Here is a 23,887-nt window from a genome sequence, read left to right as displayed (position 1 = left end):
GGCAAGGTATGGGGTGGGGGTCCTCTGAGCTTCCGTGCCCTCTCCTGGCACACCATCCTCCCAGCCCTTTTCTGTGTTCACCAACCCAGAATTTCTCTGAACTCTGTTGTTTAAGATTTTTATGGAGGCTCCATTACGTAGTACTGACTGATTAAATCATTGGCCCTTGGCCATTGGAGGTCCAGGGGTGGGTCTGAAAGTTCCAACCCTCTAATCCATGGTTGGTTTCTCTGGCAACCAACCCTCACCTTCCAAGAGTCACCTTATTAGCATAAACTCAGGTATGGTTGAAAGGGGCTTGTTATGAATAACAAAAGATGCTCCTCTCACCTCCTAGCTCAGAAATTCCAAGAGTTTTAGAAGCTCTTATGCCAGGAACTGGGAATTAAGACCAAATAGATATTTCTTATATCACAGTATCACAGGTGTACTCAATTTAATAAGGTGATAAAGTCATCATATTTCAGGTTTTTTAAAAATTAAAAAGTAGTCAAAATTCTTTTTAAGTGTCAGTGCTTAAAAGGGTAGGCTTCAGTTTTTTGGAGATTTGGCTTCTATAAAACAGTCTGGATAGCAGTATATGTCCTTTTCTGAAAATCACTATTTAGACAAGCCAGTTTCTCAGCCAGGTTCAGGGTCATTATACCTCTGCATTCAGGGAGATATCTGTGCCTTAAAGGGGCTGCCTGGGGGACAGAGGTGTCTTCACTCACCTTCTGGTGTGAGTTTCACTCCTCACTCAAAACCAGAACCGAGCCATAGAGCACACTTAAACCGATCAGAGAATGGAGTCACCTGCACATACAGACTGAAGAACGCCTAGGACTTTTCAGTGTGGAAAACGGAGGCTGAAGAGTCAGACAAAATATTTAAGATATTTGAGACCTGTTCACCAAATGCTGGAATACTGAAACTAAACAATACAGTTTAGAAGGGAGGGTTTTAGGGCTAACAGTGTTATCAAGCAAGGGCTCACTGCCCAATGGTCACAGAAGCCGATACCATGGCTTTTGAGGGAAGAAAGGCTTTATTGCGAGATTGGTCTGCAAGGAGACAGGAGGCATAAGCTCTCAGATCTGTCTCCCAGATCCAGGGCTTGGGGCAAAATTTATGGGTTGAAGGTCAGGGAGGTCTGAGGTGTGGAGATAAATGATTGGAGATGAGGAGAGGTGAGGTAATTGATGATCTGCCCAAGTGTAGTCAAGCTTCATGGCTCTTCATAGGATGCATGTTCACAAAGCGGTGGTGTTAGTATGATCTGAGGGTGGAGCTTTCCTCAAGAGGGTCACTTATTGGACATTTGTGCAGGCCCAGTTGATGGGTTGGTGGTCTCAACTGGCCTAAACTGGGTGAGGAGTCATTTCTCAGTTCCTGAAAAACCACTCTTAGTTACTCTATTGATAAGACAGGGTCAGTTGAACTGGTCCTAGAGGGCCCGTGGTTACAAAAGTAGTAATTGCACCACAAGCCTGCAAACTTTATCCTAAGACATTTGAAGTATTAAAAACAGAGGCTTAGATCGTATCATAGAGGATGGCTTCAGAATAATTTAAGGGAGGAAGGAAAGTACAACAGAGTTGTACCACATGTGCAAGAAACTTATTTGAATACAATCCATCAGATGGCAAAGAGAGTGAGCGAGACAGGCGAGGAGTGTGGAGATGTGGCCGGCCCAGAGGTGAGCCGGGGAGCAGGAGGTGAGAGATGCCATCTGCCAAGTCCTCCTGGGGCCTTGGCCCTGACAGGCTTCTCAGTGATTGAGCCAGTGCCTCAAACCTGCTTTGGTCAAGCATCCCTCTAAATAGGTTTTACCAGAAAGTGCTTCATATTTCTCAGTGAATGGAAGAGTGATCCACAGAGGGAAAACGGATACAGGGAAAAACCCTATAAAGGGTTGAAGAGAGGGAAGTGAGCTGCAGGGCATTGTTCTAAGTGGCATTTAGTGATTTTTTTTTGGAGATCATTAAATACTATGATATATCCCTCCATCCATTGGCTATTCTGTAAGTTCCCATGTCTCCCCATTTTGTTGGTCGGGCCCTGATAGTAGCCAGGATTTCTTTGTGATCCTGAGACTTTTTTCCTCCCCATTTGTCCAAGTCACCATCATTATGTCCAGCAGAGGGCAGACTCCTGTCTGGATGGCTAGCTAGCTCCTGGCTACCTTTTGTTGCTGACTTGTTAATAACTCTGTGACGGTGTGTGAATATCACTTTATGATTTTGATATCTGTATTATTTTAGTGTTGCAAAGCAATTAATAGTGGCTGGTAATAAATACCACCTGCCACCTGCCCATTTTTCTGAGGTCTCAGAACAGCCCTGGGTGTTGGTAAAGGAATCGGGAACACGTGAATTTCATCCCCATCTATGGTGATAGTGGCCTGTGGCTTGTCACTCAGCGTTTTGTGCCACATAGCAGGGCTCTGACCCCCCACTGCTGTTACTTCTGCTGTCGCCACCAAGACAGTGAGTGCCTTCTTGGGGCTGTGGCTTAGGTTGGATTTTTTTGTAGGCAAGAAATGCTTCTCTCTATGCAGACTTCTTGGGGTACACACTCTATCCAAGTCCAGTGAGATGGGGAGCTCTGCTCTGTCCAGCCAAGCACATGGTCTTGAGCTCTTTCCCTCCCTCCTACATTCCTGGGAGTCATCCAACTCCACATATTCTGGGTTTAGGCATAACCTATGACCTGCCTTTCTACAAGTTTCTAGTAGCTTTCTAGTTGTGCCCAGATTTCACTCCTTGTTCCTCACAGAGAATATCTTTCAAACCAGAGAGGGCAGGACAAGCCCTTCTCTCAAGTCCTTTAGTCCTTGCGGTAGCGCAGGCCCAGCTGGACTCCCATATGCACCTGGCAGGGCCACCTACTCCTGGCAGCTCGGGTCTGCTCCTGTCTTATCACTGCTTTCCTTTTAATTTTCTTCCCATGTAAAATATGAGTCTGTTTATATCACAGATTCCAACAATTCTGTCTTCTTATACCACTTGTCCAATAGCCCCAGAATTCTCCTACAAACTTGTTATCAGAGATGCCCTCTCGCCTGCCCCTCCATCCTTTCCTTAGGCTCGCACGTTCCCTCCTGTGCTTGAATGTTCTATTGGCTCCTCCTCACAGTTTTATAAAATCTCCCATGACATCTTGGTTTGCTTCACCTTTGTTCTTTTTTTAAAAAAATGAATTTTGTTTTTTTATAACATAACGCATGCCCATTAATTTTCCTTTTCTTAACCCAAATTAAATAGAAAATAGATACAAGTTAAGGGAAGAAGAAAACTAAAATAAACAGTCTCATCACACGTTAAACATCACTGTTAACAGCCTGGTATGTATCCTTGCTACCAAGTGTGGTCCGGGGACCAGCAACAGCAGCATCACCTAGGAGCTTGTTGGAAATGCAGAGTCTCAGGCCTCTCCACTCCAGACCTACTGAATCAGAATCTGAATTTTAACCAGACCCCTAGATTTGGTTGATATGCAGATTTGTATACATATTAAAGTTTAGGAAGCACTATACCAGAGGTATGTGTGTTTTTTAACAGAAATTGGATCTCGCAGAATATATTTTTTTGTAACCTGCTTTTAAACCTCGTAAACTGTGCAGTATTTTCATTTATGTATTTTATAGTGTCACTTTTGATAGTTCTGTGGAATTCTACTCTGCAGATGTGCCATAATTTACTTAGCCGTTCCTCTCATTACCTATTTAAAATCTTTTTATAATCCCATTCTCTGAGCCATTTTTCTGTTTTGTGGTTATCATCACTTTGTGATTATAGAACTGGCGTAATTTTCCTAGATTACCTTTTTCTGGCTGCAGACATTTTTTTCTATCCCTCTTTCGTATTCACAACACAGCCTTTTGTAGGTCATCCTTTCCATTCAGATGTTCTGCATCTTTTCAGTGGAGCCTCCTTGCCACCACCCTCCCAGCACGGCCAGCGAGGATGCAGAACCTGTCTTCCCCATATATGTTTTTCTTCTTCCTTTCCGGTGAAACCAGAACATTTACTTAAAGATTATCTGCATTGTCTTCCCACCCTGACCCCCAGTCAGATGGATGTGTATAAAGTATCCTGCACTGGTATTCAGCTTGTTACACTGGGCTTAAAAAAACTCTTACCAGTGGAGGTGCTGTATGTTGGCAGGAGTCATAACAAACATCCAGAAAGACATCACTAAACTGCTTAGGAGGAAGAAGAGATAATTAATTATCCAGAAGTCAGCTGGAAGTCTCATTCAGCTAAGAGCAAACGTCTCACTCAGTGTTGACAGGCCTCGCTTCGTGTCGGAAGGGAAAGGAAGCAGGGCGTGGGCAGAGGGGAGTGCTGCTCTGTATCTGCTCTTGGGTATGGTCACATACAGCCTGTAGACGTGAGGAAGGCAAATTTCAAAAGGTACAGAGGGGAAAAAAGAACGCTGTGAACAGAGATTCTAAAGGAAAGAGGATGCGAGAGGAATGGGAAGATTTAAAAGGCAAAATTCTGACCATACATCACTGATGAGCCTGATCAGTGAGGGAAAAATGGGGAGAACTGAGTGAATTTTAAAATAAAACTAGTGTGGCTACCTAGAAATGTCTGTAATGAGTTCAAGAGTTTTAAAGGAAGGCAAATTGGTTGGTACGATTCTGACACCAATTCCGATGTGTGCGTTTTTTCCACATCACCAAGCAGTTAACTCGGTTCTGACACTATCTCCAAGGAGATCCCACAGGTTAAGGGCTCAGTCCACAGGTAGCCTCCCTCCCCCGTCAGACGCCAATCACAAGTCCAATTATCACCTGTGCTTCTGCTCGGAGGTTTCGATGACCCCCTCCTTGGTTTGATTAATTTGCTATAGTGGCTCAAAGAGCTCAGGAAACATTTTACTTACCAGATTACTGGTTTATTATAAAAGGATATAACTCGGAAACAGCTGGATGGAAGAAATGCATAGGGCAAGGTTTGGGGAAAGGGCCCAGAAGGTTCATGCCCTCTCCAAGCGTATCACTCTCCCCTCATCTCCATGTGTTCACCAAGCCGGAAGCTCTCTGAACCTTGTCCTTTTGTGTTTTTATGGAGGCTTCATTATGTAGGCATGATTGGTTACATCATTGGCTGTTGGTGATTGAACTCAATCTCCAGCCTCTCCTCGCTGCTCCCTGGAGGTTGGGGGGTGGGACTGAAAGTTCCAACCCTCTAATCACGTGGTTGGTTCCCCCTGGCAACCAGCCTCCATCCATAAGTTACTGAGGGGCTTTCCAAAAGTCACTATTAATATAACAAAAGACACATTTACTGCTCTCACCACTTAGGAAATTCCAAGGGTTTTAGGAGCTCTGCGCCAGGAACGAGGACAAAGACAAGATATATGTTACTTATAAATCACAATATCACAGCTGGCTAAGGTTATTCTGAAGTAAATAACCTTAGCTAGCTTAAGGAACAAAGACAGTTTATTGGAAGGATCCTGGAGTATGTCGTAGAATTCCAGCCTCAAGAGTGGCAAGAATTGGAATTGTGGGGAACCACAGCAGCTGGAGGTTGGAGGCCTTTTCAGAGCGTGTGTTAACATGACTCCAGCTTCATCTCTCATCTCTGCTCTTTCCTGTGTGTGTCTGTGCACAGGCTTTCTCTCTCTACAAGCAACATGGTGGAAAATAGGCTCGCCAAACAGCTTTGAGTGTGTGTCACTGGTTCAGACATTTTGAAAGAGAAGGTTGTCTCTCTCTCTTTCCCAAATTGAGATTCCTGGGAAGGAACTGATTGATCCAGTTTGGATCTGTGTTTACTCCCAGAGCAATGTGCTGTGGCCAGGGGATGGTGTTACATGCACAGGCTTGACCACTCCCTCTGTAACCTGCATGTGGAGGGGGGCGAACAGTCCCTGGGGGGTTGACTAAGCAGACAATCCAGTAGATTCCATCCAAATAAGCATATCAGCAAGGAAAATATAACTTATAGGAAAGACTGAGGCCTAGAATGGGTTGGTTTAGTGAAAAATGCCAACAGCAGTGACAACAACATCAACGACAACAACATCAACTTAGGATCAAACCACAAGAATGAAGAAAAGATAGAGCCATTGCTTGGGAAAGACTGTGAAATGTCAACAACGTCAGAGAGAAAGTAAGATTAAGAATTCCAAGGTCATCATTCTGGAGAATCTCTTCAAAGTAGGGAGGATAGGACAGATAAACCTAAGACGACACTTCTCTCTCACCGTAGTAGGTAGATATTCAGAGCACCTACAGACTAGTAAACGGTGCAGTAGGCATTGATTCAAATTCCATGCCCTTGTACATCATCATGTGGCCTCATAGTAAATCTAAGTCAGTACTTAAGTTCAAGAGATCAGCTGTAGCTCATGAACTGACTTGACAGCAGGTCTGAGGAAAAAAGATCTGTGAGTTGTATTGTCTATAAGCTTATCACAAATTTCTAGTGACCTGACTGCCAAAGAACATCAAACATGCTCTTTAAAAAATTATATCCATGTATAAAATGAATTATATATGTATATGTATACACATACAATTTCTAGATTTAGAGGAGGTTGTGAGTGTGTGTGTGTGTGTGTGTGTGTAAACATATGAATAAAATTTGGACATAGAGAAAAGCACAAAGAAGAAAGTAAAAGCTCTTCCTTACCCGAGGCAGCGCTAACTTCTGTGAATGTTTTGGTGAGTTCCCTCCCAGGCGCTTTCTCTATGATCACGTGCACAGAGGTCTTCTGGCTTTCTGTCCAGTGTTCTTTCCTCTCGTGTGTAATCTAAGCCTGTGCTACCCAAGGTCTGGTCTGCAGGCAGCATCCTCATCCTGGGAAGCTTGCTAGAGATACAACTTCTGGGTCCTAGCCCAGACCTGAATCAAATCTCTTGGGTTAGGGACCAGGCGTCTGTGTTTTAACAAGCCCTCTGGGTGACTCAGGTGTGTGCAAAAAGTTTGAGAAACACTAGTCTGTACCAGTGTTACTCAGAGAGTGGTCTGTGAACTGTTACTGGACGGCAACAAGATAATAAATGAGAGTAAGCACTTAGAAACGTTTATATTAGTTTGACATGGCTGTGACATCCAAGCATGAGATCCTTTTTAAAAATTAGTGTCATTGTGGGGCCGGCCCAGTGGCGGAGTGGTTGTTTGCATGCTCTGCTTCAGCAGCCCAGAGTTCACAGGTTCAGATCCCGGGCGTGGACCTACACACTGTGCATTGAGCCATGCTGTGGCAGGCATCCCACGGATAAAAGTAGAGGAGGATGGGCACAGATGTTAGCCGAGGGCCAATGTTCCTCAGCAAAGGGAGGAGGATTGGCAACGGATTTTAGCTCAGGGCTAATCTTCCTCACCAAAAAAAAAAAAAGTTTTTTTGTATCTTACAAAAGTGTCAGTGCACAGTAGACTCCTTAAAAAAAAAGAGAAAGGGAAATTCATGAGAGTTGGTGCCTGTGGGGAAAGATGAGAGGAGTAAATGAGACTTTATTTTCTCTATTTAAAAGGAATACCTTTATCAAACAAAAATTGGTTCTTGTCCACAGGTAGTTTGAGAAACACTGGTCTACTCCGTCTGTTTCTCCTTGTTTTTTCTTTTTTGTTTCTTAGTGAGCAAGATTAGCCCTGAGCTAACGTCTGTTGCCAATCCTCCTCTTTTTGCTGAGGAAGATTGGCCCTGGGCTAACATCCATGCCCATCTTCTTCTACTTTATATATGGGACGCCTGCCACAGCATGGCTTGGTGCGTGGTGTGTAAGTCCGCGCCTGGGATCTGAACCTGCAAACCCCGGGCCACTGAAGCAGAGTGCACGAATTCAACCACTACGCCACCAGGCCAGCCCCCTGTCTGTGTCTCTTTTTAGACAAAACTCTTGGTTTCAAAGAGGAACCTGCCACACCTGCAGCCATGTGCAAGGGCCGCTTAAAATGAGCACTTCCTTGTTTTGTTGGAAGTGACGAAACATGAGCTTGGTGTGGAGGGATGAGCGGGAGCTAGACTGTGGTCTTTCTTTAGGAACAAAGGGAGCCACTGTAGGTTTTTTAAAGCAAGGAAGTGGCACCATCAGATATGTTTTTTAAAATGAGTGGGCAAGACTGGGCTCAGGAAGATGAGTTGTCTGGTCAAGGGTTGATGTTAGCTTAGGGTGGTGTTGGTGGAGATGAAGAAAAGTCAATAAATTCAAGAGATTTGTCTTTTGTTTCACTTTTGTTAAAAGCGAAGCTTAAATACATGTGTCAGGAGGTGAGGGAAGAGAATTACCTCATTCTGTGGTTTGGCTTTGTTTTCCGTATGTCTTAATACTGATAGTTTTTCAAGATAATCAGTGTTCTGTGCTATTTATTTAAATAAAGGATAGGTCAATGTTTGCAACACTTGTATTTGCTCTTATCTTAATACTGATAGTTTTAATATCTTAATACTAATAATTTTTCAAAATAATCAGAATTCTGTGCTATTTATTTAAATAAAGGCTAGGTCAGTGATTGCATCACTTGCATCTGCTCTTATCTCACAGTCTGCTCACTGTCAGCTCTGTGCTTTATTCTTTGACTTTCCTGAATATCTAGAGAGCATGGTTCCAGTCTTAATTTACTATAGAAAATCTGGTTATTGGCCTTTTTTTTCGTCCTGCACCTTACAACCTGAGAACACAATTTTAATTATATTTCCACAACAAAAAATCAATCTGAATGTTTGATAGAATTCATTGAAAATATGATTGTGCCAGAAATACACAGGTATAAAACCAATTAGTTAAAATTTTAATCTTATTTATTACATATGATAGGTACTTACTTATATGACTGCTAATATCTGGTAATTAAATTCAATTTGTGTGTATTGAGGAAACTAGTCAGTGCCCAGCATGATTTATGCAATGATTCCCAGACTCTGTACTTAATTGACCAGTAATGTTTCTTATAAAACTGGGGAGTCTAACCTAGGGTTGCCTCCTTTTTATTTTATCAAGTAAGAACCTAAAACCAAATCAAGAGTTTTTATATCTATTGTCACCATCAATTCAAAAAATTTAAAAAACAGTTAACACCAAAAGGTGAGAAGTAGCCAAGAAAAGATTCTCTGTTTTCTCCATTACTTTTTAAAAACCAACTTTACTGGAGGCATAGTTTACACATAATAAAATGTACCCGTATTAAGTGAGAAAAAAAAAGTCAGAAGGACAAACTCTTAGTAGAACAGTTATTAAAACCAAACAGATTTAGTTTTTGAAAAATTCAGGCATCTCCTTATTTTTCCCTTTTTACCATGGATTGGTAAAATCCGTGGGTCAGGCCGCCTTTCCAATGAAAATCTCTTTACAAAAGGGTCACTTCCACTCTGTTTTCAGAGCTTCTCCTGTGTCTGCAGTTTCTCAAAAATAATCAGCTCAAAATAATAAAATATGCCGTACAGGAATATGTTGGGGTGGCGTATTCTCTACCCTTCCACAGAGAAAATGTAGAGCTAGCTCTGAGGAGCCCTTGCTGGGGGCCCGGGAAGTGAAAGGCAAGGTTACCAGCGGAGGTACAGTGGTAGCTGTGGGGTAGGGAGGGGAACGATTCTTATGTATTCATTTATTTATTCGTTACCTCTTATTTGTCCACTTTTATTCTTTCTAAACCTGTTCAGCCTATCAGCTCATCACCGTGGTGATCGCAGCCGCAGGAGGGGGGCTCCTGCTGATCCTGGGCATTGCGCTGATTGTCACCTGTTGCAGGTGAGTGGTGGGAATTCACACTCTAATTCTGTTTCTTTGCCTGTGCTAAGCAAGGGTCAGTTTTTAAGAATGTTTGGGGTGGTTTACAATATTAAATCATAACATGTGACTGAACTGTTAAAAATAGGAGAAAGGGAAATTCATGATAGTGAGTGCCATTGAGTAAAGAAAAGGACAGCAAATGGGACTTTATTAGAAAAGAATATTCAAAAACATAAGAAACAAAAAAAGAGATAAATTGGACTTCATCAAAATTAAAAACTTCCCTGCTTTGAAGAACACTATCGGGCTGGCCCCGTGGCTTATCGTTTGAGTGCACGTGTTCCGCTACTGGTGGCCCGGGTTCGGATCCCGGGCGCGCACCGACGCACCGCTTCTCCGGCCGTGCTGAGGCTGCGTCCCACATACAGCAAGTAGAAGGATGTGCAACTATGACATACAACTATCTACTGGGGCTTTGAGGGGGAGAAAAAAAAAAGGAGGAGGATTGGCAATAGATGTTAGCTCAAGGCCGGTCTTCCTCAACAAAAAGAGGAGGATTAGCATGGATGTTAGCTCAGGGCTGATCTTCCTCACAAAAAAAAAAAAAAAGAAGAACACTATCAAGAAAGTAAAAAGACAACCCGCAGAATGGGAGAAGGTATTTGAAAATCATATGTCTAATAAGGGACTTGTGTCTAGAATATATAAAGAATTCTTATAACTCAATAATAAAAAGGCAACCCCAGTTTAAAAATGGGCAAAGAACTTGAATAGACATTTCTCCAAAGAAGATATACAAACGGCTAGTAGGCACATGAAAGGATACTCAACATCATTACCATCAGGGAAATGCAATCAAAACTGCCATGAGATACTACTTCACACGCACTGAGATGGCATTAAAAAAAAGGAGGGGCCTGCCTCGTGGCATAGTGGTTGAGTTTGGCACGCTCCACTTCAGTGGCCCAGATTTGCAGGTTCGGAACCCAGGCGCGGACCTGCACTACTCATCGGCCGTGCTGGGGCAGTGACCCACATGCAAAATGGAGGAAGATTGGCACAGATGTTAGCTCAGGGCTAATCTTCCTCAAGCAAAAAAAAGAGGAAGATTGGCAACAGGTGTTAGCTCAGGGTAAATCTTCCTCACCAAAAAAAAGGAAAATAACAAGTGTTGGTGAGGATATGGAAAAATTAGAATGCTCATACAGTGCTGGTGGAAACATAAAACGGTGCAGCCACTTTGAAAAAGTCTAGCAGCTCCTCAGAAAGTTAAACACAGAGTTGTCATTTGACCCAGCACTTCCACTTTTAGGTGTATACCAAGAGAAATGGAAACGTATGTCTACACAGAAACACGTACACGTATGTTCATAATGGCCAAAGGTGAAAATAACCCCAATATCCATCAACTGATGAATAGATAAACAAAATGTGATATAGCTATACAATGGAGTATTATTCAGCCATAAAAAGGAATGAAATACTGATACATGTTGTAAAGTGCATGAACCTTGAAAATATTATGCTAAGCGAAATAAGCCAGTCACAAAAGACCACCTATTGTATGATTCCATTTATATGAAATGTCCAAAATAGGCAAATCTAATAGAGACAGAAAGGAGATTAGTGGTTGCCTTGGGCTGGGCAGGCAGAGGGGAGAATTGAGGAGTAATGGCTAAGGAGTATGGGGCTCCTTTTTGAGGTGATAAAACTGTTCTAAAATTGATTGTGATGAGATACCACCTCACGCCTGTCAGAATAGCTATAATAAACAAGACAAGAAATAGCAAGTGTTGGAGAGGATGTGGAGAAGAGGGAACCCTCATACACTGCTGGTGGGAATGCAAACTGGTACAGCCACTATGGAAAACTGGAGATTCCTCAAAAAATTAAGAATAGAACTGCCATATGACCCAGCTATTCTACTGCTAAGTATTTAACCAAAGATCGTGAAAACACAAAAGTGTAAAGATACATGCACCCCTATGTTCATTGCAGCATTATTCACAATAGCCAAGACTTGGAAACAACCTAAGTGCCCATCAAGGTCGACGAATAGATAAAGAAGATGTGGTATATATACACAATGAAATACTACTCAGCCGTAAAAAAAGATGAAATCTGGCCATTTGTGACAACATGGATGGATGGACCTTGACAGTATTACACTAAGCGAAATAAGTCAGAGGGAGAACGTCAAATACCGAATGATCTCACTCATAAATAGAAGATAAAAACAACAACAACAACAAATAGACACACAGATACAGATATTAGATTGGTGGTTACCAGAGGGGAAGGGGGGAGGGAGGAAGGCAAGATGGGTAACTGAGCACACATGTATGGTGATGGATGGTAATTTGTCTTTGGGTAGTGAACATGATGTAATCTACACAGAAATTGAAATATAATGATGTACACCTGAAATTTATGTAATGCTTTAAACCAATGTTACCTCAATAAAAAAATAAATAAAAATAAAAAATAATTAAAAAAATAAGATTGTGATGATGGTTGCACAACTCTGAATATACTAAAAACCATTGACTTGTACACTTTATTTATTTATTTTGTGAGGAGAACCAGCCCTGAGCTAACATCCAATGCCAATCGTCCTCTTTTTTGCTGAGGAAGACTGGCCCTGGGCTAACATCCCTGCCCATCTTCCTCTACTTTATATGAGACGCCGCCACAGCATGGCTTGATAAGCGGTGCGTCAGTGCACACCCGGGATCCGAACCAGCGAACCCTGGGCCACTGCAGCTGAGCGCGCGCACTTAACCGCTTGTGCCACCGGGCCGGCCCCGGACTTGTACACTTTAAATGGGCAAATTAAGAAACAGACAAAGATGAAAGGGGTTACCTGGCATATTTTAGCAGTAGAGAAATTGTAGCAGGCACGTGGGGTGAGCAGGTATTCAGCAGTATACTTAGCCCTGGGCTTTCTGGAAGCCAGTGGGATTGGGTTTTTACTGGAAAAGGAAGCAAAAAGAAGTTGGTCCACCTGCTCTGTGATAATCTATTCAGATAAAGGAAAATTATGACTTTTGATTTAGATGATCATAAATGGCAGCAGTTATCCTGACATAACAAATGGAGGGAACCTACCAAAGTAGCAAGTTATCTTTTCAGCCATTGCTTTGAAGGACATTATAAGATATCCTCTATCTCCAGTAAGGCTGCAGAGAGCAATTTGCTCAAACTGCGCATTCGAGACTGCAGGCCTCATGGTACAGCCTTTGCTGTCATTTACAGAGCTGCCACCAGATCATCAAAGATAAACTGTGTGAGTGGAAATAAAATTCTGGAAATGAGACTAAGAACCCCAGAGGTAAAACCTGAGTGCTCAAGGGACATAAGCCTCATATTTGCTAAGTGTCCTGTACCGGGTAGTGTAGCCATTTAGGGAAGGAGCCTGTGACTGTTGGTCACTGGGAAGGGAAAGTACTTGGGAATTAGTAAGTCATTGTTTAAGACTGGATGCCCCACCCTCCAGGGAGCAACACAGTGGCAGGTCTGTTCTGAACTTGCAGGAAGGGACAATGCCTAAGCCACATGTGGGACATATGGTTAAATGACCCGGAGTCATTTCAAACTTCCCCAGAAAGTTTATTTATAGGAAAGTGAGGTAGAAGGAAGAAACTTCAGATTATCTACCCAGGGCAAATATAACTAAACATGCCTGATCGTAGGCCCATTAGGTAGGTGAATTTTCTGGTCAGTGAACTCTCACAGCAGGGAGCTTGTTCCTAGGGTTTCCCTGACCCACTTAAATGAAAATATGTACAGGTCTGCGAACGGGTGGGCATTTTTGCAAACAAGATGTCCTGTTTTTGTGATTTGGGTTGAAGCTTCATATGGGAAAAGAGCACTGGCTGAGAGTTGGGAAGCCTCAATTCTAGTCCCAGCTTTGCTAGTAGCAAAATGTGACCTGGGACACAAGTCACATCTCTTCACAAAGCCAGAGTTGCCCCATTCCCCAGAGCTCCTGTTTAGGAAATCTAGGTGAGAACTAGAAGCTTCTCTGTAAATTCTGATGCTCAAGTAGGTGTGGAACCACTAGACTAAAGAATCCTCAAGACCCTTCCGGCTCCGGCAGTCTGGGAGTTTCTGACTCCTGTTTCCCGGGCTGCCCCCAAGATGCAGCAATCTCTGTCCCCCAGAAGAGTCTACGTCTGCTTCCCTGCAGCTGTCTTTGTCCTCTCTGCCTCTCATAACCTGTCCCTTTGGGCTGGAAGATTTTTTTTTGCATCTAATTGCATTTTTGCTTATTTTAGGCAAATACTGAAAATAATAACGTTCCTCAGTGGGCAGCTACAAAGAAATATAATAGTAGCTTTCAGTCTAATTTACTTTGTAAAATAATAGGTAGTGCTTTCACAAATATCATTTCTTTCAGAACTTATTCACTTAAATTTTCAAATATTTTTTATCCCACAGAAAGAATAAAAATGACATCAGCAAACTCATCTTCAAAAGTGGAGATTTCCAGATGTCCCCGTATGCCGAGTACCCCAAGAACCCCCGCTCACAAGAATGGGGCCGAGAAGCGATTGAAATGCATGAGAATGGAAGCACCAAAAACCTCCTCCAGATGACGGATGTGTATTACTCGGTGTGTATCCTGTGCCCGGGGCAACCTCAAGGCTCCAATTTCCTCTGAGAAGTAAAGAGATCCCATTTCGGTGTAGTAAAAGCACTACAGCTAGTTAACAGTTAGAGAGAATGGTGGCATGATGCTCGTATTTACGTAACTTCATATTCAATTTCTTTACCATCTATTTGCATGGTATTTATCAGTTTCGACATTGAGATATGAAGAGTATTTCCAGAGAGCACATTGCTTTTATGGGGTTGTAGCAATAACCCTGAACTTGCGTTTAAGTTATCGGCTGGGAAACTGAAAGGCAGAGAAAGAACTTAGTGATATTTGGCCTTTGGCCCTTCATTTTTATCTCTTGTCAGCCATGCTTTGCTAATGTGATTGGGTAGTTAAAACGGGGGAGTGGAAAAAGGCGTAAAGAGAACAATTCAATGTCATCCTCAACAAGTACTTCTCAGAGGTTTAGACTGTGTACTCAGTAGGTCTTTAATAATTTGCTGTGTCCAGCCCTGGGCTGCATCATTTAGAAAGAGGGGAGACCACCTTGAACCCTTGTTTCTTCTGTCCCACACTGAATAACCCATGACTTATTCTCGTGTGCTGCCCAGTTCATTTCACATTACACTGTGTCAGCCACAAAGCAAACACAGACAGAGTATCTGAGCTGACAAGTAAACAGACGTGAGGGGACGTCTCATGCCGTGGGGAGCTGTTTGAGGTACAGCAATAAACATGAAACCTTGTCCCGTGGGACTTAATAGCACCAGGCAGTCCTCTGACAGAAGCCACAACCCCTCTGGTTGCTATGGGATTGACCATGAGGGCTCAGACTTTGGATGGGAGTGGTGCGTTTGTTCACGCAGAGGAAGCTGCTGTTTCAGTGGACGCTGAAAATTTGAAACTGGAGGAAGAACAAGAAATAAGGGGAACGATAAACATAGACACCGACTTAGCTCTGGTTCAATGTTTCTGTTGATATTTCTGTAGAAGGGCTTTGCTTTGTTCTCTCTTTGTCAGGAAAGTCCTTTGACTCTAAGAGCTGCAACCATCACTAAGAGGTATCTTACCCAGTTGTGCCCGCCACTCACACCTCTGCTAGGCATGCCTCAGCCCCAGTGGGGTGAGATCACATAGCAACAACAGGCCTCAGGCGTCACAGCACCCAGCTGTGCTGCGTGTTTCCATGGCGTTAGCTACAGAGTGCCTGAAATCGAGCCAAGAACTTAACTGAACCCCGTCTTCAATTCAAAAATAGGCTGAGCAGTCTGTAGAAGGAGAGCCTGAGCTATGGCATGAGGCTGCCCCCTGAGTGAGGAGCTGTCCCTCACAGTGGTCTCAGGTATGCTTTGGACTCTCCTAGGATTTGCGTTTATTATATGCAATATCTAGTGCAGGCAAGCACTAGATATTTATTTATTTATACCAGGCAAGCCTTTTCCCCTGGTGGTCCTGAATGAGGGCCTCCTCAAAGTAGCTGTGTCATTCCCAGGGAGCTGCTTTTGCACATCAGATAGGTAGTCACGATCCGCTAAGTGGGGTCTGGTCACAGACGCTGGAGACTCGCTCTTGGCCTCCTGCTTCAAGGTCCTAACTCCACCTCCGACAGGTGGTCATATGACCTTGGGAAGATCAGTCCCCCCTTCATGGCAGAGACAGTAGCATTCTGCTAAATGCCAGAGAGAATTTAAAGCCTTTGTGCTCCACAGAGAAAGACACTTGTTTAAAAAGTCAAGATAATAATCAGATAATAATTAATCTTGATAATCAAGATAATAATTAACCCAAGTCTTTTTCTATGTTGGTCTAAAATCACTGGGCTGCCCTTGATTAATGTTTTTTTAAATTCCCTTTAAAATATGGGCAAAACTTACACAAAGAGACGACCTGGGAGGTCCTGACTTCTAGATTGGACCCTGCTTTGCTATGTTTAGCTGCCTCCATCTTAGGTTTATTAAAATGTAGCATTTCTTTCTCCCCTCTCCTCTCCTCTCCTCTCTTCTCTCCTCCCTCTTTCTTTTTCTTTCTTCATAAAAAAAGTAACATTCCTTTTTTTAAAAAAACTATTAAGGGGCCGGCCCGGTGGCACAACGGTTAAGTGCGTGGGCTCTGCTTCGGCAGCCCAGGGTTCGCAGGTTCGTATCCCGGGCACGCACCGATGCACAGCTTGTCAGGCCATGCTGTAGTGGCATCCCATGTAAAGTAGAGGAAGATGGGTGTGGATGTTAGCCCAGGGCCAGTCTTTCTCAGCAAAAAGAGGAGGATTGGCACCAGATGTTAGCTCAGGGCTGGTCTTCCTCACCAAAAAAAAAAAAAAAAAAACTTATATTCAAATCCATGAATAATAAACTGACTTCTTTTCTTTTCTCTTTGGCCACCAGCCCACAAATGTAAGGAATCCTGAACTTGAACGAAATGGACTCTACCCGGCCTACACTGGATTGCCGGGGTCACGGCATTCTTGCATCTTCCCCGGACAGTATAACCCATCTTTCATCAGTGATGAGAGCAGGAGAAGAGACTACTTTTAAGTGCAGAAGACAGAGGGCCCCATTGCTCTGAGCGAGTTGCCCGGGACCTCTGTTGCTCAGAGGACTGCACAAGGTGGGAGCACCAAACACTGGCTGCTCCCACGGTTTGTGGAGCCGCACTTGAGTGGCAGGCAGAAAGTGGGACAGGCGTGAGGGGCGTTGACCACAGTGGAAGGGGGCAGATGGAACCTGTGGACGAGGAACTGCAGGCTGCTCTTTCGGCACCTTCGTTGTTACTGTGAATGTGAACGTGGGCCAGTACCGGGAGAGTCTCTCAATGACGCGGCATGGACGCTGGCTCAAGGGTGACTGTTAGCGAGGGCAGATCATTAGGCATCACGGCAAGAACCCAGTTTTTCCTTAGTTTGCACTTTAGTAAATTGAGTAGGGAGGTCTCTCTTGGGATCTTTTTTCAAGACTGTTCCAGAAAGAAGGCCTCTTTTCCTGAGACACTTCCATAGGCCTCAATTTGGTGATGAATTTACAGCAAAATACTGGCTCTTTAGTTTTCCTGCCTAGTACCTACGAGCTAACCCACAGCTGATGATGACGATGATAAACACACCACTAAGGTTTGGAGATGCTGTAGGTTAACGTACAGTATTTTCATATGTTTCTAGGTCTTCTTGTGCTACAGTTTCCAAGCCAACCCCCAAAATGAGGAATTGAAATTTGTGGGGCACAGCACACAACTCCGGTTTGTTTTTGTAGTCAAGGTGACACATTTATTTAAGATTCTTTTTTCCCTCTGCAGTTAAATCTCACTTTTTCAAAAAAGTCTGGATCAGGGCAAAGCGGCTTCCATTTGGTTTTCGTTTGAGGCCACCAGCTGCCCCGTGGTGAGGCCCAGCAGGCAGTAGCCGGCACTGGCACTGGGCGAAGGCCCTGGTGGGAGATTTACAGAGCTGCAGGCGTTGGGGCACTTTGCATCCCCTCCATCTTTGAGGCTGAGGCTGCTCTGTATGGAGTAGAAATGGAAAGCTGAATGCAGGTTGGGTCTGAGCTAGTAGTTCACCACTAAAGGAAAGGCAGCATGGTGTAGTCGCTGCAGCTGAATGTGGTTAGAGGTATGGGCAGACTAGGCTAGTTCGATTTCCTGCAACACCAGTGCTTTAGGAAGCTGTGCGCCTTCCTGAGGAAGAAGAGGGAGCTGGGGTGGAGCCACACGGGAGTCTGCTCACCTGCTAGTGCGCCATCTTGATTGTATCCCTGATCTCGTCCTCACACTCAGTGTAAACTTTCAGCTGACCGCTCAAAGCTATTTATTCATTGAAGACATAACTTATTTGCTCTCATCCAGTGGTTTGTACCTCTTTGTACTACTCCTTAGTTCCCTCCAGAAACATGGTTATCATTCAAGTCAGCCTTGGAGAACTGAAGACTCCTGGCCAGTTAGGGAGTCGAAAGTCTGCCTTTGGGAAGGGAATTCCCTGGGTCTTATTTATTATGCCTGTGACGTGGGTCCTGTGAGGGGGGCGTATCCAATGCTCAGTGTCTTTAACTGCTTCTTGTGGAACTGTGATTGTTCTTGTCATCTCGTCGTCTGCTTTTGAAACATCTTGATTTGGGATGAAGTGAAGAGAACACAGATAAAAGAATTGTTCCCACCCTGAAGCTTTGGAGCTCGGTGGCACCCACGTTTCTGGAAGTGGTGCAGCCTTTGGGGACAGTTCTGTCCTGGGCGTGGTTGTTTCTTCGACGTTCTCTAATCTCTTCAGAATGTATCTAATCCTTATTCTTATGTAATCCTTGTCCTAACAGTTGTAAGTACAAACTCCTGTGTCCCATGGTCTCCGAGTCACTGCCACCCTGCTACAGCAGGAATGCTAGTCAGATGCAGTGCCTCTTGATGGTTCAGTTGCACTCATCTCATGTGATAGATACAAAAAGAACTCAGTTTTTGTCAGTGGATGCCCACTTAAAATCTCAGAGCATCACCTTTTTGAAATCTTGGGTCTCGCATCTCTCTGGAACCAAACAGCTCTTTGTGGCTCACGGCCTTACATCTCACTGGAGTGCTCGAGCTCCTGCACTCAGCCCACTGAGCCAGCCGACTTGAATCCCTCATGAGGTGGCCTAGCTTCCAGGCTCTTGACGCTGATCCTGGCTCATCCCCAGGACCCAGAGCCACGGCGGGGGGCTGTTCCTGGGCATACACGTCTGCCACCTTCAGCTGACCTCATAGCTGCCAAATCGTCTCCTATATCAGGGCCAGAAGCTAGAAGCTCCACAAATGAAGTGTCTGTCCCAAAAGCATTCTGGAGAAGAATCCCAAAGTCCAGAAAGAGTCCTGTGAGTTCCAAGAATGCTTTCCTGTGAATGGGTTTTGTGCATATGAAGTGGATTAAGAATGTTGTTTTGTGCGTGTGAAGTGGATTAAGAATGTTGTTTTTCTTTCACTGTGAAAAAAGGAGGCGCTCTGCAAGGTTGAGTTCACATCATAGCTGCAATTTCTAGGAGGCTCGTGGGGCTGGGGAACATGCATCTAAGAAGGCCTGGAAACAGCATGACTCTTAGCCAGTGCCAGCTGCCCGCCCGGGGTGAGGAAGGGATAGGCGAGCTTCACTCCTGCTTGGGGTTCATACCTCCAGAAGAGTCCTGCCTGGGCCGAAGGGAAACAGCTGTGGGACAGCAGCGTCTGGACTGTAGGGACAGGGCTGGGTGCACCCATGGCAAGCAGAAACTCTCAGCTCTGGCCCAGGTGCTCAGTGTAGCCCCCACACCTGGAATGTGTGATTCATGAACTCAGAAGTGCCACAGTCCTGCGTTGGGGCCCCATAGCTGGGGGAGGGTGGGAGGAAGGGAAAAGTGACACTTAACTGCCCATGAGACGCTGAAACTTCTGTAGGGAAGAGCAGGCCCAAATGGACCCATGTGTCCCATAACATACCAGAACACAGAGACTCAGAGCAAGGCGGTGCTGGCCTGCTGGCCTCCCAGCATCTGTGGGTTTTGTTTAAGCTCCAGAGGGTCTTATTTCTCGTGTCGTCTCCTCTTTGCCCATGAGCCAGCCCAGGGCACTGGAGACAATTTAGGAAGTCTAAATAGTCCCACCTAGCATCTCGCATGTTTCTCCCGCGACCCGGTTCTGTGCCAGGGACTTGGCCTCACTACACCCTTGTGAGGAGGGCATGAGAGTGCCTACTTCTCAGACGGGAACGTTCAGAGAGGATAAACATCTTGCCTTGCAGAGCCAGGATTCAAACTCTTCTGCCTGGCTTGCACTTCCCACTGTACCTCCCTGCCTCACCTTCCTGGCAGATGCCCCACCATCCAGTGTACTTTAAATATCAAAGAGGGCATGAGAAAGTGGGCTTAAAATGTTTTTTTAAAGAAACTTAATATTATTAAGCAGTAACTAAACTAATAACATGAAGTGCAAGAAATTGTTAAATCCCCTTTTGAAAGAGTCCTTTAGGTTTGTTGTTACATATATTTCTTGAACGCTTGTGTCATCATTAAGAAAACAGCGGCTGGCTCATGTTTAGCAAGAAGCATCTTGGTACATAGCTTTGAACGTAGAGGTGTAAGGTGATGACCTGGGTTTTTGACAAACACAGCCAGACTTAGACGTCCCTCTGAGGGCTGCTTCACCTGGCTGCCGTGGTAGGGCCGTGGCTTCCATATATTGGAAGCATATTTTCATGAACATTATCAGAGTCAGGAACATATTCAGTCAAATGTCTTAAATGCTGACAAATCTCCCCCTTTGCCAAAAGTTTATCTTCAGAAGCAGCTGAGTCGTTTAGAGCCAAAATTTCTGAATAGATAGTGTCATCAAGCTGGCTGATAGCAATGGAGATCAAAAACTAAGACGTGACTATTAGGTTCTTGAAGAGGTAACTCTTAAAGTTGGCCCAAATGGGAGGGCAGCATCTCTGCAATGCAAGACTGGATGGCTGCTGAAGAAAGTGTCTTTGAAGGATGATGTATTTATCCAGATGTGAAAGTTCCCAGAGCAGACACGTTAGGGTCATCCTTCGCACGTGGCTTTTGGGGGCCTCCATTAAGCCGTCGTGCCCCCTGGTGAAGTGCCCGGGTACCCTGTAACTCTGTGAACTTTGCCTGAAGAAACTAGAGCTGTCAGTCCAGTTGCTTCTGGCTTAGTTTAGCCTAACAAGCCCAAAACTAGGATTTTGACCCACAGTTCCAAAACTAGGATTTTGACCCACAGTTCTAAGATACACTGATTTTGAAAGTAGAGCACTTCTTTGGAGAGAGGAACAATGCAAAGTTCAGTATTTCAGTATTTTGTGTCTTATTTAAAACTACCCTTAATATCAGAGATATTTTTTCTATAGGAAAACTTTTGTGGGGATTAGAAGGGACATTTCGTTTCCTCCTTGACAAAGCATCATTCTGAGGTTCTTGTGTGCATTTTTATACGGTTTTGTAGAGTTGGCTTTTGAATATGTGTTCTTTTTTCTTTGTCTTTTCTTAAATCCCCAGAGAAGGAAACTGATTAAAATAAGAGGAACATTAAAGTATTAAATGTCAGTTAATTTGTTGTGCTAAAGTATCTTTTCAGTAGTGTTACAATCCATCCTATTGGGTTTAAACTGCTCACAGAAAAGCCTGGGAAACCAAAGGGGACAATTAAGGTCTAGAAAGAGATCTTAGACTGGCTCTCTCCTCTTGGCATTTTTAAAGAGGAGATTTCAAAGGATTTGTGTATTAGATTCTGGCTTTATCAGGTTTTTTTTGGACACATAATAATGCACTTTAGGTGCAGAGTTCTTGGGTAGGAAGGATGGGACCAGACAGGGATGGGATGAAACCAGTCTACCTGGGAAACTAACCTAGGTTTCTGTATTACCTGGCCTGTTTTCTTTAAAAAAAGACCTTTTATCACAGGTTACTGTGAGTTTTGTTAATGTTTGTGTTGCTGGATTTATGGTTAAATGGAGCATGTAGCTGGGATATTAACTTTCTGAGTGTTCACGTCGTCCTGGATTTCTCTTCGCAAACCTTTAAACCTTACCCCCTGGTTGACTGTGTTAAACCCATTATGAGAATGTTATTTAAAGTTGTATTATAATTGCAACCTCCACTAATTATTCAGTACTGTAGCAGCAAAGTATTATTTGTAAGAATTCGGTTATTTTTATACTTATATCCACTATAAGTCTGGCGTTCTAGTCAGTAAAATGATGCAATAAAATAAATATTTTCATCATGTGTTTTTCTCTTCATAACAAGCAAACCAGACCAAAGTGCAATGTTACTCTTCATGTGAGTATCACTTACACAATGGAACAGTGAACTCTTACATGGCAAATGTAGGGACTGAGTCGTTTCTGTATCCTCAGTGCCCGGCACAGTGAGGAAATATACTTATGATGGATGGATGGACAGATAGATTGACCTAAATGATAAGTTATATATAACACCTGCTTTTGTTTACTCTCTACCGATTGGAGAGTGTAAGGAACCAATTCAGACACTGAAAGTTTCCCCCTGAATGCCTCCCACTACCACCCCAGCCAACTCTTCATGTCTTGGAGGAGAAGGGAAGGGAAGCCTGTCTGTGGTGGAGGGATGCTGGAACTTTAGGATGGTGGGCCGTGGGCCTTACACTTATGGCGGCCAATGAATGTGGCTACTTGGCTAGATATATGTTCATTCATCAGTTGCTTCCTTGGGTACCTTTTGTGGCAGGAGTGGAGGAGCCTCTCAGATGCTTTATGACAGAAACCTTGGCAATAGGAGAGGCCAGTAATGGCAGCATGGGATGTGAAGGTGGCTTCGTGGCAGATTAGATCAGTGTTGCAGCCCGTCAAACATGCTGACGTGAGATGACCAACGGCACTCTCCTCTGCTGACCTGCTCCCTCACACTCAACTTTCCCAGCCCAGCTGTTAATAGTCCCCAACTGAGATCTTAAAGGGAACCCAGTATTGACCCCTTTCTTGTTCCCGCCCAGCTCAGCCAGACCTTATAAACATCACAGCATTTCCAGACCCACGCTCCCCCGGTTACTGTTTAGGACCTTCTGCTGTCCCCTGACAAGCTGTCCCGAGGGCTTGCCCTGCTTGTGCCTCTGACCTGCCTGGCGGAGTTGAGCCTCCACCTCAGGATTTGATCTCCAGTAAGTAAAGAACAAAAAATATTTTTAGACCCTTGGACTTCAAGGACTTCGGGAATGCACACTGAGTCATTTTCCAGTTGCTTGGGAAGTCATGAAAGGTAAGGGACATAATATATAGATTAGACGGGCCAGAGTCCTCCTGTAGTGGCTATTGCATGGCCAGGACAGCACTAAATCCCCAGAACTGGAATGTGGCATCATGCAGCCACCTGACGCAGCAGGAGTCAACTTTAGTTCAGAAAGATACAAAGAGATGCCAGGAATAAAGATATTTATGTTGATTTTTATTCACCTTCTCAACCTCAAAGATAAAATAGCCAGTTATTTTACTAGCAAAATGAATTTATTCAGAAATAGCAGAGAATTGCAATTTGGGACAAGCAGACTATGGCAAACCATAGGCAATTCTGAAGAGACAAACGGGGGTTAGCTTTTATTGGATTTTAGGAGGAAATTGGGGAGGATTGTTTTGAATAAAAGCTCATTGGAGGAGAACAAGGGTTGGAGGTTGTGGAGGTTTCTCATTGGCTGCAAGCAGTAGTCATCGCGTTGTTGCTGGGGCAGGGAGAGATCGTCCTTCCTTTTCTTAAAAGCAGGAGATAACATTCCTAGGTGAAAAATGTCCTCCCTTCTTCCTTCCTTCTTCCTGCTGGTTATACAGACTGCAACAGAATGTTGTGTGCCTGAGAACTCCCCCTCCAGGGCTTCCTGACTCCATGTTAAATGAGGTTTCCCCTTTATTTTTACAACCTGGTGAAAACTGACAGCACCATCAGGAGGCCTGGGCTCTGGCAGCTGGTACAAGACACTCGAACGATTTCATGGCTGTTTTGCCCAGATCGTGATGTCAGGCCTAAGAGTCTGCTCTGCTCTCTGAGCCTTGGCATCCTGATCAGTGAAATGGGGATAATAATTATTGCCTCACAGAGTTGTTGTGAGGATTAAAAGGAAGAATTCATATGAAAACACTCTGTAAACTATAAAGAAACATAACA

At 44.0% G+C, this 23,887-nt stretch overlaps 1 protein-coding gene across 2 annotated transcripts in view; it reads left to right on the top strand.

Annotated features, from left to right (window-relative positions):
* Nucleotides 1-21,980, top strand: part of HEG1 (heart development protein with EGF like domains 1) — an 89,608-nt gene extending 67,628 nt beyond the window's left edge. The window contains exons 15-17 of one of the 2 annotated variants that reach the window (XM_087439730.1): nucleotides 9,604-9,691; nucleotides 14,114-14,288; nucleotides 16,655-21,980. In XM_087439730.1, the coding sequence (XP_087295856.1) occupies nucleotides 9,604-9,691; nucleotides 14,114-14,288; nucleotides 16,655-16,804 (413 nt within the window). In that variant the 3' untranslated portion in view covers nucleotides 16,805-21,980. Of the gene's footprint in view, nucleotides 1-9,603; nucleotides 9,692-11,671; nucleotides 12,156-14,113; nucleotides 14,289-16,654 lie in introns of those variants that run through there. The other variant, XM_087439731.1, reaches the window with a different exon arrangement.
* Nucleotides 21,981-23,887: the final 1,907 nt, after the last annotated feature.

Source organism: Ceratotherium simum, chromosome 15, assembly GCF_057802395.1.
Source record: "Ceratotherium simum simum isolate JZ-2026a chromosome 15, ASM5780239v1, whole genome shotgun sequence".
NCBI lineage: Eukaryota > Metazoa > Chordata > Mammalia > Perissodactyla > Rhinocerotidae > Ceratotherium > Ceratotherium simum.
This window is presented reverse-complemented; position numbering and strand designations above follow the sequence as displayed.